The sequence below is a fragment of the Meles meles genome, chromosome 4 (genome assembly GCF_922984935.1).
Source record: "Meles meles chromosome 4, mMelMel3.1 paternal haplotype, whole genome shotgun sequence".
Classification (NCBI taxonomy): domain Eukaryota; kingdom Metazoa; phylum Chordata; class Mammalia; order Carnivora; family Mustelidae; genus Meles; species Meles meles.
The window spans coordinates 109,565,363-109,582,092 of record NC_060069.1 but is presented as its reverse complement, the minus strand read 5'-3'; the positions used below and the strand labels follow the sequence as shown (position 1 = coordinate 109,582,092).

Genomic DNA, 16,730 nt, shown 5'->3' with positions numbered 1-16,730 from the left:
AATATCTAGCCAACAAAATATTTAAGGAGCAGGTTTCTAATGTGGCTAGAATCCGAGAATTTCAGAGAAAGAAAACAGTACTACAGGAAAGAAATTTCTTACCAATCAGACAAGAAAAATAAACCTAATAACTTTTGGCTTGCAGATTCATGTTAAAAGGAAAGTATTACCTTAGCTAATTTGAGGATGCCAGGTGGGAGGGAGGAGAGAAAGAGAATCAATGAAAGTCACAGAAAATTCTTGCACTTCATTTTAATGATGAGCTGAATGGCTCTTTCCCTCACAGCTCTCTACAAGTAGCAAATGGTGTAATTAGAATTTAATTTATTCTTGCTTCCCTTACCATTTATCTAGCGAAGATGCAAACAGAAAGGGCAGATGCCTCTAATGGATGATGGGAAGCGGCACAGTGACAGAGGACGCATGATGAAGTAAAGTGAGTGGTCTCTCCATTTATGGGTGTTCACTTTATGAAGTCTCCTGCCGGTATATCGAATTCTAATCTAAGCATGTCGTGCTTGCTCAAGTTTTCTTATCTTGAAAATGGGAAGCTAATAGTCCATTTGAAGTATTCCCTCTAATGAAAACAAGTCTAAATGAGACTTGTTCCTATTTCACACAAGCGTGTGTTTGCTTACTGTTGGACAGACTGACAGTTATGTGAACATACATCAACTTCCAAATATCTAGATCCCCTTTCCCTTTATTCCCATGATTAAATGTTTTAAAAACATCACACCAGGTATGGAGGGTGAGGATACATTGTAACCTTTACCATTCTCATGAAAAATAGGAGGAAAAGACTCCTATTTCAAATGAGAAAATTACATGCTACCTTCGGCTGAAGGCCAGTGCTGGAAAAATACATTAAAATACACACACGCACGCACAAACACACGCACACACACACACAACTGTTTTCCTCCTTGTATATCATGGTGTCCTCTTCCTCCAAGCCCTTTCCCTGACCCGCCCTCGCCCGCCCCAACCCCAGCACATATGCACTCTCTTCCTTCTACCATCAGCTTAAATACTGCATTAATTCAGCAACCAAGTGCTTACTATGCACTAATTAGGAATTACGCTAAATAAAAAGAGAGGAAGGAGAGAAAGAGATGATGATTTGGGTTTCAAATTTGTTAAAAAAAAAAAAAGACAACTATTTTGAATGAAAATGTCAACTATTACAACTTCTATTGCTCCTTCATGTCTACCCTTTACATTTGGTTTTATTCCAGACCTGAGGAGTAGAAGGATTTAGGTATTTGGAAGGTAACTATTCTCCTAGATAAGGTACTATTATTCTTCCATTTTATAAAGTAAGAAAAATAAGACAGACAAAGCAAGAAACACTCTTAACTCTGGTTCCCAGAGGTACCAGGTGGTTCTCCAGAAGGGAGACGTGTGTGTGTGTGTTGGGGGGGACATGGGGGCCGGGGATTAAGTAGTGCACTTGTTAAGAGGAGTGCTGGGTGATGTACGCAAGTGCTGAACAAAACACCTGAAATTAATATAACACTGTATATTAATAATACTGGAATTTAAAACAATAAGGAAATATTTTTTATGTCATAAATCAATCTTCCTGTTCATTTAAAAAAAGGTAAGAAAAATAAGTGGAGTTGGGGCAAAGATGTAGTATGTTATTTGCCTCCAAAAAGTAAATTCTAGAGTAGGAAGTAAGACTCAGTTCTGACAGACCCATAACCAGTAAGGAGATTGAAACAGTCATCAAAAATCTCCCAACAGGGCGCCTGGGTGGCTCAGTGGTTTAAGCCGCTGCCTTCGGCTCAGGTCATGATCTCGGGGTCCTGGGATCGAGTCCCGCATCAGGCTCTCTGCTCGGCAGGGAGCCTGCTTCTCTCTCACTCTCTCTGCCTGCCTCTCTGCCTACTTGTGATCTCTGTCTGTCAAATAAATAAATAAAATCTTTAAAAAAAAAAAAAATCTCCCAACAAACAAGAGCCCAGGGCCAGACGGCTTCCCAGGGGAATTCTACCAAACATTTAAAGAAGAATTCCTATTCTCCTGAAACTGTTCCAAAAAATAGAAATGGAAGGAAAACTTCCAAACTCATTTTATGAGGCCAGAATCACCTCGATCCCAAAACCAGACAAGGACCACACCAAAAAAGAGAACTACAGACCAATATCCTTGATGAACACAGATGCAAAATTTCTCACCAAAATACTAGCCAATAGGATCCAAAAGTACATTAAAAGGATTATTTGCCACAACCAAGTGGGATTCATTCCAGGGCTGCAAGGTCGGTTCAACATCCACAAATCAATCAATGTGATACAATACATTAATAAAAGAAAGAACAAGAACCATATGATACTCTCAATCGATGCTGAAAAAGCATTTGACAAAGTACAGCATCCCTTCCTGATCAAAACTCTCCAAAGTGTAGGGATAGAGGGTATATACCTCAATATCATCAAAGCCATCTATGAAAAACCCACTGCAAATATCCTTCTCATTGGAGAAACACTGAGAGCTTTTTTCTGCTAAGGTCAGGAACACGGCAGGGATGTCCACTATCACTGCTGCAATTCAACATAGTACTAGAAGTCCTAGCCTCAGCGGACAACAAAAAGAAATGAAAGGCATCCAAATCGGCAAAGAAGTCGTCAAACTATGACAGTTTGACACACTTCGCAGATGATATGATACTATATGTGGAAAACCCAAGACTCCACTCCAAATCTGCTAGAACTCATACAGGAATTCAGTAAAGTGTCAGGATATAAAATCAATGCACAGGAATCAGTTGCATTTCTTTACACCACCAACAAGACAGAAGAAAGAGAAATTAAGGAGTCAATCCCATTTACAAGACTCAGTTCAGATTCCAGAGCCTGGTTCATCTCTGTTGATAAGATGGTTAGCCCTGTTAAAATTCAGCTACTAGGTTTACCTTATCCTTGTCAGCTTTCCTTCTTCCTGAAGGAGTTCTCTGCTATAAAAACTTTTTGTTAAGTTTGAAAGGGAAGAGAACACTGGGATTCCAGTTATCCTAGACACCAGGAGGGTCTTACATCTAGAAAGCACTTAACAAATGTGAAATTTAACCAGTTTGGATGGAGGAACTATAAAGATGTAAGGTGAGAAGCAAACTCTAAAGCAGGATCACAGAAACTGAGAACCCCAAGATCCCAGATGGACTCAGTCTTCTGTCAGATGTTAGCTGAAGCCAGCCTCTTAGGTTTCCCAACAGAGAAATGGGAAGAGGAGTTAGGCTTTTTTTACTGTATGTAAATTATGATGTACCTTGTGGTCTACTGAAGTTCCTTCATAAAGATAATAAAAGAGAAAAAGAGGAGACATCACTTTTACACTCTTGATTACATTAACTATATGTAGATCCTTCTTTATAATCCACCATAGAAGTTGAATAACTAGATTGAAACCATAAATCTTAGACATCTAATTTTGGTTAAAACTTTATGTCTGATTATAACGTGAAGTTTACTTTGAGAATATAAATATTGCATTATTAATATACACAACATATGAGATTAAACCTTAAAGAATCTTAATGAGGATATTTAGCCAGAACTAAACAAGATTAAAATTCAGCTTTAACTAAGAGATATTGAGCAATTTACTCAATGTTCTCTGGGACATTAATATGTATCAATGATTAGGACATGAACATTCACATAGAAAACATTTAAAGGAATCTTTAAAACTGAAGTCACTATTAATATTTCATACCTGCAATGAACATAATAAAAGTTCATGCCTATAGCCTCTGAAATTGTAACACCTATTTAAAAAATGGTAACCTTCCATACAAAAATTAATAGCCAGTATATTCTAGGGCTTAAACGGGCAGGTTTATATTAGTGCTACAACTGCATAACATATTATGTAAAAGGACCTGGAAATAAGATGTCTTCAATGAATTGGCTAAAATAATTATATAAGTATTTCCAAAATCCATCCAAACTCCATTCAAAATCCATCCAAAAGCCATTACAAAATAAATTGTAGTATGTAGTGAAATGTAACCAATCAATTCATGGCAGAGCTCATTCCAACACTCATCTCAAGACAAGTATGATCAGGTATGAATGAAAAATAATAAAGGCTAGGGGCATCTGGGTGGCTCAGTGGGTTAAGCCTTTGCCTTTGGCTCGGGTCATGGTCTCAGGGTCCTGGGATTGGGCCCCGCATTGGGTTCTCTGCTCAGCGGGGAGCTTGTCTCCCTTCCTCTCTCACTCTGCCTGCCTCTCTGCCTACTTGTGATCTCTGTCAAATAAATAAATAAAATCTTAAAAAAAAAATAATAGAGGCTAAAGGAAAAAAAGAAAGAAAATAACCCCAGAAAAGAAATAAAAACCAGCAGATCCTTCCATTGCAGGCTCTAGGTTGTAGAAATATACAATTGAAGATGATAAGCACTCCATTTTCAGAAAACATTAAAAAATGCTTTCGTAAGTACTTTTTCTTCCATTTACATGTTTAGATGACCTTGGGGGAAACCTTCAGAGATCTTTATATTTAAAATACTGAATGAAGGTACTGAGGTGAGTCATGGCAATGAGTCATGGCAAATTCCCACCGCTCCTCTCCTTTGTTTTGAATGCCACACTAGATATTTTGACTCTTCATATCCTACCCTCGAATCTTTGAAGTTAAATATTATTATACAAAGTTTTCATTATCACTTAACCTTGACATATGAGCACATGTGCGCACATATGCACAGCCCCCCCCCCACAGACACAGACACACAGAAGTTGAATACATGTCGTAATTCACATTTCTTCTTGAATATACGCTGAACTCATCAACTACAAACCATTACTTTGAAAGAATTGATTACTCTTCTAAAATAACAATTAAAGATCAATAGAGAGGCATCACTTTAATATTACAGTCTTCAAAGGAGGCAAAGCCTCCTTCAGCAGAGGGAAGAGGACAACCATCTGACCTCAGAGCCAAAAATATCATGGAAGCAAATACTAGAAAATATTAGAGTACAACTTTGCCAAGGGCCTACCAAGAATTCTAAACTCAGTGATTTTTGCTGCTGCCTCTTTGGTTCCCTGCAAGCTAAAATTCTTTCCTGGATCTATAAATGATAGTGATTGATATCTTTCAAGTCAGAGCTCAACACACGTGCCATCTTTTTCAGTTTTATGGAGAAAGTGTTTGCTTTGTAAGATGGACCTGGAAGTGGTGTCTTTATGTCTGGGAGAAGTTCATTTTACCTGGATGCACGCAGTGACTGTCCTTAGCCACAATTCCAGTGGCCGATTTATGATATGCTATAGTCAACTTTTTTTCAGATTAGATAGGATCAGGTGAGTTTAAAAAAAAAAAAAAAGAAACAGTGCTGATTCTCCCATCAACAAGTTATTAATAGGAAAAAGTTTTGGCAGATGAAATAAGGGAAGGTGAAATATATCTCCCACAAACTGTCTAGTGTCTTCACATTAAAATTAAATTATTACTTAGAACCGTCTTCCTGACTTCTTTTAAGTTTTAATGCGCTTCTGATTATTTATAACTTGGAGATAATTAAAGGTCTTCAGGGAAGTGCCGCACCAGGCAATAAATAAATAAATAAATAAATACATAAATAAACAACAACAACCAAAAAACAAACCACTGCCCAACCCTTTATAGTACTTTACTACCTCCTATCAGTAGAGTTTGAGAAGACTGTTTAGCTTCTGCTTTGCTTATTTCTTACCTTGGCTCCTTCTAAAGGCAAATCATGGCGTCTGTGTTTCCGCATAAGCACGGGGTCAGAGCCCATTCTACTGTGCCTTCCATTTACATTTGAACTTGCTGTGATTCCGGGCTTTGGAGAGCCATCCCCTAAGAGTCGACATCCCACTGACTGATTAGTTCCAAACACATCCCGGGGGCACCAGGCTTCAAGAGGCATTGGTTGGTCTCGGGAAGGCACACTTTCCACATGATGGAAGTGACGACTCAGTCTATTGTCAGGTGGGATGGGGGGAGGTCTCTCAGGTGGAGGGGGAGGAGGATCTCTTAAGGGAGGAGGTGGTGCCGGGAGTGGTTTATCTTGTTTTCTCACCATGCAAGGAGAAGACTGAAGAGATACAACAGAAAAATAAATAAATTAGAAGTTGTACCACACACTGAAAAGTGATTTCCAGACTAGTCTATTATCACTTTTGTTTTCTAAGCCATAACGGAATTTTAGCAGATTCCTGTGTCACCTTTTAATGTTTCTTTTTATCATCAATTTATTACATTTTTAAAAATTAGTGAAAAGCTTATATATCTCATTAGAATTTTTTGTAGAAAATGAATACATAAACTTAAAATAAAATGTTAAGGACTATACTAAACATAAAAGAATGAAAATGAATACATAAACTAAGCATAAAGTGTTAAGGACTGTAAAGACTCTACAGGAAAAAGTAGCAGAGTATCAAAATTATGTGATGATTTTGACTGACTGAAAATAATATTTAATCATTAATTTATTTGCACCTTTACACAATTAAGGAGAGAGAGAAAACTATCAAAGTTGTTGTTTTGCTTTTGAAAGAGCAGCTTGATTTGTAATATCTCCGAAAGAATGAAAGAGTTGGTTCAGCCATTTTCATATTTGCTACTGCAACATAAAGCAACTGCTAAGGGGCAAATCTGCTTTGATCCTATTTTACCAGTTATTACCAGAAGAGTGGAAAATCACAAATAATAGAGCAGCATTATTTGTAGAACTTATCTGAATTTTTATGGATCCTTAAAATGAAAAAAATCAATCTAAATCCCATCTGGAACTATGAAGGTACATGTACCTGAACTGAATCTAGGTGACTTTTATGGTTTTGTTTTTAGATACACGGTTCATCTGATGAATGAGTTTGTGCTTTTATGGGTAGAAAATACTATAGAAAAAAGGAATGTGCTGTACGTTTACATAATTGTAACTAAATACCATCCTACAAAGTCTTAATCTAATCTTAAAACCAAGTTAACTGTAATCAAGATCAACTACTACTAAAATATTGTGCTTCTGATTCATTTTAGACTCTAAAGCATATCACCAAATGGAATTAACTTTTTAAGTCTTATATTTAATAAAGCAAAATAAGCCCTTATCAAATTTGGGGGAAAAAAGTTCTCATAAAACTAAAACAAACTATAGGCTTAGATTTACATAGTTAGAATTCTGTCTTTGAAATTAAAGAGTAAAGTAATTACTTTGCAAATATTGTAATTCTTTGTAATTAATTCCTTCGGGTATAAAAAGTACTATACAAATAGCTCCTTCTTCTGAGTCACCTTGAGATATGGCTGATACTTTATCACATCGTAAGCCCTTATGCAAATATACCCCCATTACATTTTTTCTTGTCATGACATGGTGAAAATGAGTGTAAAGTATCATTCAATAAGGGGATGCAATTTGTTTTAATACTTATAATGACTTTTTAAATCCATTTTACAGAATAAGTATGTTTACTCTTCTATGCATTTTTGCAAATCAGGTAGATATTGTAGACATGTTCTCTCTGAATAATTATGTAACTTTTACAGTAATAAAGCAAAAATATGCTAGTAGGCTTACCATAAACAAAATGAGAAACATATCAAAGTTCTTCATAAACTGAGAGCACAAGAAATTCAAGGAATAGAATTCAGAGGAACCTGAGCAATCAATAAGTATCACTTAAATTATCTGTGTTTCTAATAAAATCTGTTTACCTTTGGTGAACCAGTTGGGCTGCCACAGGGAGACCGAACTATGCCTTTCTGGATTAGATCGAGGCGAGGAGGCACTGGTGGCAGGCTTAGATGAGGGATCTGGAGAGGATCTGGATGTGGCTTTCTTCTCTGTGCAAGGGGAGAGGATCCTGGTGACGTGACTGGGGAATTTTGCCTGTCAGTGCACTAGAACAGAGAAGGAGAAAGATGACGTTGATTTGATGTCTAAAGTGTATGCCTTTCAGTTCTTAAGGAAGACATTTGGTTTGAGAAGGTGTCTGCCATTGAACATCTGTTAAACTCAGTTTACTCTGATTAATAGATGGAAAGCGTGCACACTGTTCCTCAAGGGCAGTATTATGTAAAGAATAAATGGGTAAATTTCTCTTACATACTGCAGACAAGACCTAGGAAAAAAGAAGAGTAAAACTATAGTTTAAAAACAATCAAATGGAAACATTTCCTGCAAAAAGCCATCCACATTTTATGAGGAAGCCAGAAATACACAATGCAGTAATGCACATTGCTCTTGGTTTCTGTACTATAGGATTTTCTTAAATCTTTGATGTATAGTATATTCTAGAACTTAGAAGTCATTTTGCTCCATACAAAGTATCCACTGCATGGCCTACTTTCCTACAAACCAATTAAATCCGACAGGGTCTAAAAAATAAAAATGTGTATGTAAAATAAAAACAGCCCAATTGTTTTTTCCCCAGGACTTCACATGGAAAAGAAATCCTCAAGTGAAATGTTTTTCTTTGTTACTAAAGGTTTTCTCCTTTGTCTTCTAGATAAAATGGCATCAAAAAGCCAGTAACAAGTACTTTGATTTGTACATATGTAACCTTCTTTCATTTTGGAATTTTCCTTTTAATGTGACACAACCTGATTATGATTTCACACAAAAACCATACCAATTAATCAAATAGCCTTACCAAAGTAAACAATATTCTGCTATGAAATATCAGGCAGTTTCCTTTTCAAGGCTGAGTTACTAGCTCTTTGGAGATCTAGGTTTTATTTTTATACCTACTATGCTTTGAAAGTCATCTGTTTCCTAATGCTAGTATTTTTAGAATGTTAGGCTTGTTGTTAACCATTTTTCTCCCAACATTCCTTCCCCTTTTTAAGAGCAGCCAATACCGACAATTGACGATTTAATTTGAGCTGTAGCAACAGTGACAAAGATTTGGACATTCTGTCTTTATCTGAGAGGGGATGATAGATTTGTGTTCATACCACACTTAGCTACATTGTGTAAAGTTTTTTCTAATTAACTAAAATTGTGGTCTGTTTGGTGTTTTCCTCAAGATGAGACTAGGGCTATGGGGCTTTGGAAGAAGACGAAAGTGAAGTAATATATTAACCACATCATATCAAGGGACACACCACCAATAAGATTCATCGTTGTTGATGCTGACCTTGATTACATGGCTAAGGTACTATTTGTCAAGGTTTCTTCCCTGTCAAGTTACTCCTTTTTTCTTCCCCCATCCATTCTATACTCTCTGCAAGGAATTCAGACCACACTTAAGGAGTGGGGAGTTATGGTCCCTACTGTAAAGGCTTTTTTTTTTTTTTTTTAAACAGATTTGTTTATCTCTTGGGAGGGGGCAAGGCACAGGGAGAGAAACTTCAAACCCACTCTCTGCTGAATAGGGAGGTCAACATAGGGCTCCATCTCAGGACCCATGAGATCATGACCTGAGCCAAAACCAAGAGACAGATGCTTAACAGACTGAGCCACGAGGCACCCTGAGGCTTCTTAAAAATAAATTTGAGTGGCTACACAAAATCATCTAGACTATACCTCAGATATGCCTGAATGTTGTCATGACATTGCTAAACTGCCAATTCTTTGTTCTCTCAAGAGTGCCAACTAATAAAATAGGTCAACAAATTTACCCATAATTTCACATGACAATTTTAAGAACCTTTTCTTCCCTTAGTACTTCCATGAATCTTTTTTATATTTCTCACTCTGTGATAAGGCAAAAACAAACAAATAAACCAAAAAACCAAACTCAATTGTTATTAAATTAGAAGAGAAAAAGTAGAAACTCTATAGTCATAACAAACTGATTTTAACACAGTCAGTGATTCGTAATAAAATAACGATTCTACCCAACAAGCCATGGAGCCTCACATGGCCAGGAATCTGAACCTTTTGGAATAAAAATGAACATACACATAAGAGAAAGAAATCCTGATATAAACTATATGCGTCACAGTATCATGGTATTTTAGATAAGGAGATATCTCAGAATATCTAATTCTCCACCATTCCCATTAGGATAAATAACATTCTCTGAGAATTAGTAAAGTATCACCCGATAAAAATGCTTTGTTGATCTTTGTTGATCTGGTTATTGTGCTCTACAAAACAGACTCAAGAAGCAAAACTATCCACGGTTGCTATTCCAAACTACACACACACACACACACACACACACACACACACACAGAGATCAACAAAGATCAACAACAAAGATTTTTAACACTGTGTGTGTGTGTGAATATATAACACTTTATCCATTCAGTTGTTAGCAGAGAAAGTTTTCAGGGCTAGGTGCACACAAAGCAGACTGCTGAATAAAACCTCTGTCCCTCTGAGCACTTTTCTTCCACAACTCTCTTCCTGCTTCCTTCATTACCTGAAAAAGAGAATTCTGACATAGCTGACAGCCCACCATCACTATTAGACCTTGACTTTTGCTTTAACTATTAATATTTAAAGTTACCAAATTCCTAATATGTTTAAATAAAGAGTTGGATTTGATGTGAAATGAATGAACAGTTAGTTCTTGAAAGGGTATACTGAAAATCCTCAGGAGAGACATCCAAACCCATGTGTGTGGTGCAGCAATAACCTTGAACTTCTAGATACCTCCCAAAACCACACTCTGAACAGCTTTGTGAGTATAACTAGAAGCAGACTTCGCTTAAGCACAATTCATACTGCGGTTTCAAGGTGATTATGTAGCATCCTCCTGAAAAACTAACTCCTTTTGAAGCATTACAATATCTGTAAGTTGACTTAGAAGGATTTTATGGAAGATATATTTATAAGTGAAGAAAAAAAGAACATTTCATCATTATTGATTATGTGGACTAAATTTACCATAATGTATTTATTTTCCTGAGTTCTCCTGAATTATAGTAAAATCCCCATGTAAGAGTAGATAATTTAACAATGCCTTTTAGATTAATAATGCATTATTATTTGCTGAACCTTTCACTCTATGAACAGTTCTGTAATTAAGAGTATTGTGGGATGCCTAGTTGGTTCAGTTGTTAAGTTTTGCTTTCGGCTCAGGTCATGATCCCAGCATCCTGGGATGGAGCCCTGCATCTGGTTCTCTACTCAGCGGGAAGCCTGCTTCTCCCTCTCCCACTCTCACAGTTTATGTTCTTTCTCTTGCTGTGTTTCTCTCTGTCAAATAAATAAATAAAATCTTTAAAAAAAAAAAGAGTACTGAAACTCTGCATTAACTTTGATTGCTGGCAAAATTCAATGCTAACTATGAACATCTGTAAACATTCTTAGTAGGCAGTTTTAGTAGATGGTTACATAAATGGCCACTTTTAATTTATTTGGATAATCACCATTTTCCTTATTTGATAGTCTAAGGAGAAAAGACACCAAACACAATGCTTCACACCCCAGCTCATAATTAAATTCTTCGATGAGACATTAAAAATTCATGACATCAAAACTTATCAACTCAATGAGAATAGAAATTGGCCCCTTTTCCCCTTCTGAAAATAAAGAGAAGCAAATAGATTGATCTAATGTAGATCTAAAATTATTTCTCCTTTAAACTACACCCTGTCAGTATATAATATTTGAATATTTAACAGTCTTTTAAAGGACTGTGATTCCACAGTATCAGAATTTCCCCTTGTAGGTAGGAAGGACAAATGACTCTAAGGCTGAGGTGTGACACAGGCATGTGGCCAGTCACCTTCAGTCGTCCGATTTTTATTCTTTTCCAGATAGATTCTACAGTCAGACATTTCCCTCAGCTCTTCCTCCTGTGTCTTCTCCCACAGGTCTAATTTGCATCCCAAGATCACTCGGGCCATTTACTGTTCTCTACTTCTGATGTGTGATAAAGGGAGTTGTGGGGGGAAACGGCAACAACAAACAACAAGCCTGGAACTCATTCTCTGGCTTGGGTTTCAATTCTAAGACTGAACTGTGCTAACTGACACACCTCTTACTGATGTGTCAACAGTCCTCACAATCATTCTGTATAGAAACGCAGCTTTAGCACATGTATGTAAAACTCCTTGAGTAGAAGAGTAGGAAAATGTTTATTTAACCCTGAATAGTAACAATGAGGTATTTTCGTGGCTCGGGATACACTTGATTGGAATATGTGAATTTCAAGTGTGGCTAACTGTCAAACTGAAGTCCTAAAGCCAACTGATTATCAAAAACAATGACCATAAAATTAGACATGTAATCTGACTTCCTCCACGTATATTTTCCATATGTAATGTTTGAATTGCAGCTAGAACTTTAAAATGCCATGCAGTCTTGCACAAATCACCCCCATGTTAATATCCACCTGTGGATTTCAAAAAGGTTAATCCATTTCATGGAGGCCTTATGGGCTAATAAAATTAAATGAAATATGAACTAAAAGCTGCTACAAAACATTTGATTTTTATTTGGATGATATAATTAGGAGTGTTGACTCTTTTGATATAGAACTGATAAAATACCATCTATTACATCTCCAAAGTTCCAATCAAAGTTTGCTCAACTTCACTACCAAAAGATAATTCTATTAGAGATATCCTTAAACAAAAGGTTCCCACCCTTATTTCTTATTTTGTCCTAGACAATTCCTCTTACTCTCAGGCCTAAACAAATACCTAAACAAATAATTAAAGTCTTACAATGCATTCCAAAGTCAAAAATGTCACTTGGATTATTTGCTGTTATGAATTCTGATCATTAACACAGCTTCTAGAATTTAACAAGCATTTTTATTTTTTTCATCTTGATCTGGAAAGCATCTTAAATATAGAAATAAATAATAAGAGCAGAAGTAGTAAAGAGGAGGTTAACAGTTTGAGGGGGGGTATGGGTGCTGTCAAACTGTTCACCATAATAAATAAGTTGTATTGATTTTGGTGCTCATCTCCTTTGTCTTCACAACTACATTTTTACCATTCCACTTTTTTCCCTCTCATTTTAAAGAACATAATTCACTGCATAAAATTTGGAATTATAGGAAAATATATAAAGAGGTTTTGAGGACATGTACACATAGTCAATGGTGACCTTTCTTAATCACACATATACATTTTTAATGTACACTATATTGGCTAACAGTATTATAGCAAAAGAATTCTAACTGCCATTAAACATTCTTCATGAATATAATTTTAAAGGATGAATTATATGGATATATCAACATTTATATAATTATTTCCTGCCATGAAAACTTGGGTTATTCTCAATTTTTTTCCATTATAAGGTGATAGCATGAAGTCTTTGGTCATACATATTTTAATTTTTTTGTTGAGACTTTGACTTTATTTAATTAAAAAATACTTTTTATTTGACTATAGTTGACATGCATTTTAATTTTTAAGGGCAGAATCACAGAATGTTTTGAGCATAGGATAACAGGCTCATAACTAAACTAGGTAAAAGTTCATGAATATGCATAAGATCCTTTGCTGTCCAGATGTTAAAAACAATTTAATCTTCTACCACTTATGTTTGATGGTTACCACTGCACAAACCTCAAAAGCATAAAGTATTTTTAGTTTTGAACTTGTTTACTTTGATAGTTGACTGGCATTTCAGTGGCATATGTTGATGTTTCACTTTGTACTGCTTTAATAGTTAGAAATAATGCATTTTTTTTTCCCCTGTGCATTTCTTCTTTAGCTTACTGGCTTTGTATGTTCTTTGTCTCATTATCTATATTATTTTAGGTACCCCTTATTGGAATGAGCTCTTTATTTATTAGGATAGTGAACCTCGATTAATGTTACAATTGTTGTAAATTGTATTTTATTTTAAAATTATTTTTTATATTTAAATATTTTATTTAATATTTATTATATTATATTATATTATTATATATACATATAATATGTATTATATATAATAATATATTATTATATTATATTTAAATTATATTTAATTTATTTTCATTATCTTATTGTAGAGACTTTACCTCTGTTCTTCTGGTTTTAATCTCTTAATGAATAAATAAAATCTAATTAGTGTAATAAGAAGGCACAGTAATCAAGGGATACTTTAAAAGATCTTGTCCATTCTGCCACTTCCTTAAATGGAGTCCTTCCTTGGTCACTCCATCTTTATCTGCCTATTCTATTAAGTTAGGATAAAGAAATGGAAAGCTATGGAAAAATGAGTTAAGAATAGGAAGAGGGTACAGACATGGAATTAACTGTACAGAATTTATTGCACCATATAAAACAACCATTCACATAAATGCAACTACAAGAGTTGGGGAGATGGAACCACATTTTCACATTACAGAATGGTTGATTTTTATAATTTCATTCTTTTATCTTGATTTTGGGTAATTCTCACTGTTTTCTACTATTACACTTGCTTTCAGAACTTTAGAATAAATTATCTTTCTTCATTTCAGCTCCTTTCAAAATGCAAAAGCCGAGTACCTTAACTCCTGCCTGTATTACCATCATACCAGCATAGTCATTTAACAATTTCTCTTAAGTTCTTAAATACTGGTAGTGATGAGTATGTCTTTAACAAATTGGAATCCTGGTGCTCTAGAAATTTGAAGACCACATCTGATTCTTTTATGTCTATATACTTACCAATTCTTCCTAGCCCTTTGCTTCCTGAAATGAATAAATACTATTCTTTATTTCTCTGACAAACTTTACAGAATTCTTTAGCACTCAGAATAAGGATGCTAATGACCACCGTAATGAATAGGGAAATCCAAATTTGCAATTTTAACAGAAAATCCTGAGAGACAAGGCCCAAGAAGTAAAGTAGTCAAAAGCCCATCTCAGCACACTCAGCAATTACCAATAATAATCAGGAATTCATTCTATTTTAGTCACTCTTCATTTTATCCATACCTTTTTAAAAGGCAACTTTATAAAACCTTTAATAAGATCCATTATTATGGAAATGGCAAAACATTTGGTAAGAAACCTCAAACCCAGCCAGGCTATTATTAAAAATAGGACAAGAGAAAACCTCTCCAATTACTAATAAGATGAGAGTACTGACAATCCCAGAGATAATCAAAGTCAATTTTATAATATTTCTAACAAGATTTTTACTTAATGAATTTTCATATCTGAACAAGGTAGATCCACGTATTATAAGGATGATGAGAAGGACTCTTAGAAGGTCAACATTTTTCTCTAAATGAAGAAAAATTAATGAAGGACACTAAGAAAACTTTTATCATTAAAATATAACATTTTAAGTATAGTTTCCTTGCTGCTAACTATCCTCTTGATTCTTTTCTCATGTTAATTTGTGAACATAAAACCTAGAGTCTTTTAAAGAACAGCCTATACTGAATATTTTTCTGAAGGTATCCATTACAAAAATATTTTTCACACACACATGCACTGATCCATATGCAAGTATGACTTATGTTATCTATTTTGGAATACCTGTACCACTGTCTTTAGATAATAAAAAAACTTACATGAGGAATGTGATGTAAAAGCAATATAATCATGCCCTGCTTATCCACAGTCCCACTTCCAGAAGCTTTAATATGTAGGAAATTTGGGAGAAACTGAGAGTAAAAAAGTCCTCCCAATTTGATTTACAGATTCAATGCAATTCCAATCAAAATCCTGGCAAGTTATTTTGTTTGTATCATCAAACTTCTAAAGTTTGTACCAAGACAAAAGACCACAAATAAACCAACATGATATTGAAGAACAAAGTTGGAGGACTGACACTACCTGACCTCAACATCTACTATAAGGCTACAGTAATCAAGGCTCTGTAGAATTGTCAAAAGAATAGCCAAATATTTCAATGAACCATAATGAAGAGTCCAGAAACAGACTCATATAAAGAGTCAACTAATCTGTGACAAAAGAGCAAAGGTAATACAGTGAAGCAGACAGTCTTTTCAACAAATGGTGCTGAATCAAGTGGACATCCACATGCAAAAAAAAAAAAAATTTTTTTTTTTTTTTGGACACAGACTTTGTATCTTCACAACAGTTAATAAAATCCCTAGAAGATAAATAGAGAAATAAAGACAACCTTGGGTTTGGTGATCACTTTTTGGATACAACACCAAAGGCATGATCCATGAGAGAAATAAGTGGTTAAGTTAGACATCACTAAAATTAAAAATTTCTGCTATGTAAACGAAACCATCAAGAGAATAAAAAGACAAGTTACAATTGGGGAAAAGACACATCCATAAAGGACTGCTATCCCAAATACACAAAAAACTATTAAAACCCAACAATAAGAAAATGACTGAATTAAAAATGGGCCAAATACCCTCACAGATACTTTGCAAAAGATATACTAATACCAAATAAGCAAATATGAAAAGATGCTGCTCCTCATCATATACCATCAGGGAAATGTAAATTACAACAATGAGATACCACTACACACTTCTTCCATGGCCCAAATGAAGAACACTGACAAAACTAAATGCTGGAGAGGATGTGGAGCAACAGGAACTCATTGCTGGTGTGAATATAAAACGATACAGCCACTTTGGAAGACACTTTGGTGATCTTAGAAAACTAAACCTACTCTAAATGCGTATCACGCCGTGAAAGAAACCAATCTGAGAAGGTATGTAGTATATGATTCCAACTATATGACATTCTAGAAAAAGTGGAGCACAGAGGATTTTTAGGGCAGTGAAAATAATCTGCATGATACTATTTTAGTGGATACATGTCATTATACATTTCTCCAAACCCAGAGCCAAAAGTGAATCCTAATGGAAACCATGGACTCTGGGTGGTAATCATGTATCAATGTAGGTTCATCAGTTGTA

General features: G+C 35.2%; 1 protein-coding gene across 4 annotated transcripts in view; it reads right to left on the bottom strand.

The window, feature by feature from the left end:
* CBLB (Cbl proto-oncogene B) overlaps positions 1–16,730 on the bottom strand; it is a 222,857-nt gene that overhangs the window by 55,011 nt on the left and 151,116 nt on the right. For all 4 annotated transcript variants that reach the window (XR_006818015.1, XM_046002091.1, XM_046002092.1 and 1 more), the window contains exons 11-12: positions 7,702–7,887; positions 5,708–6,073 (exon numbers count right to left, since the gene is read on the bottom strand). Coding sequence is in view for 3 of the 4 variants with exons in the window: in XM_046002091.1 (XP_045858047.1) it covers positions 5,708–6,073; positions 7,702–7,887 (552 nt within the window). In the remaining variant the exon portion in view is untranslated. The remainder of the gene's footprint in view (positions 1–5,707; positions 6,074–7,701; positions 7,888–16,730) is intronic.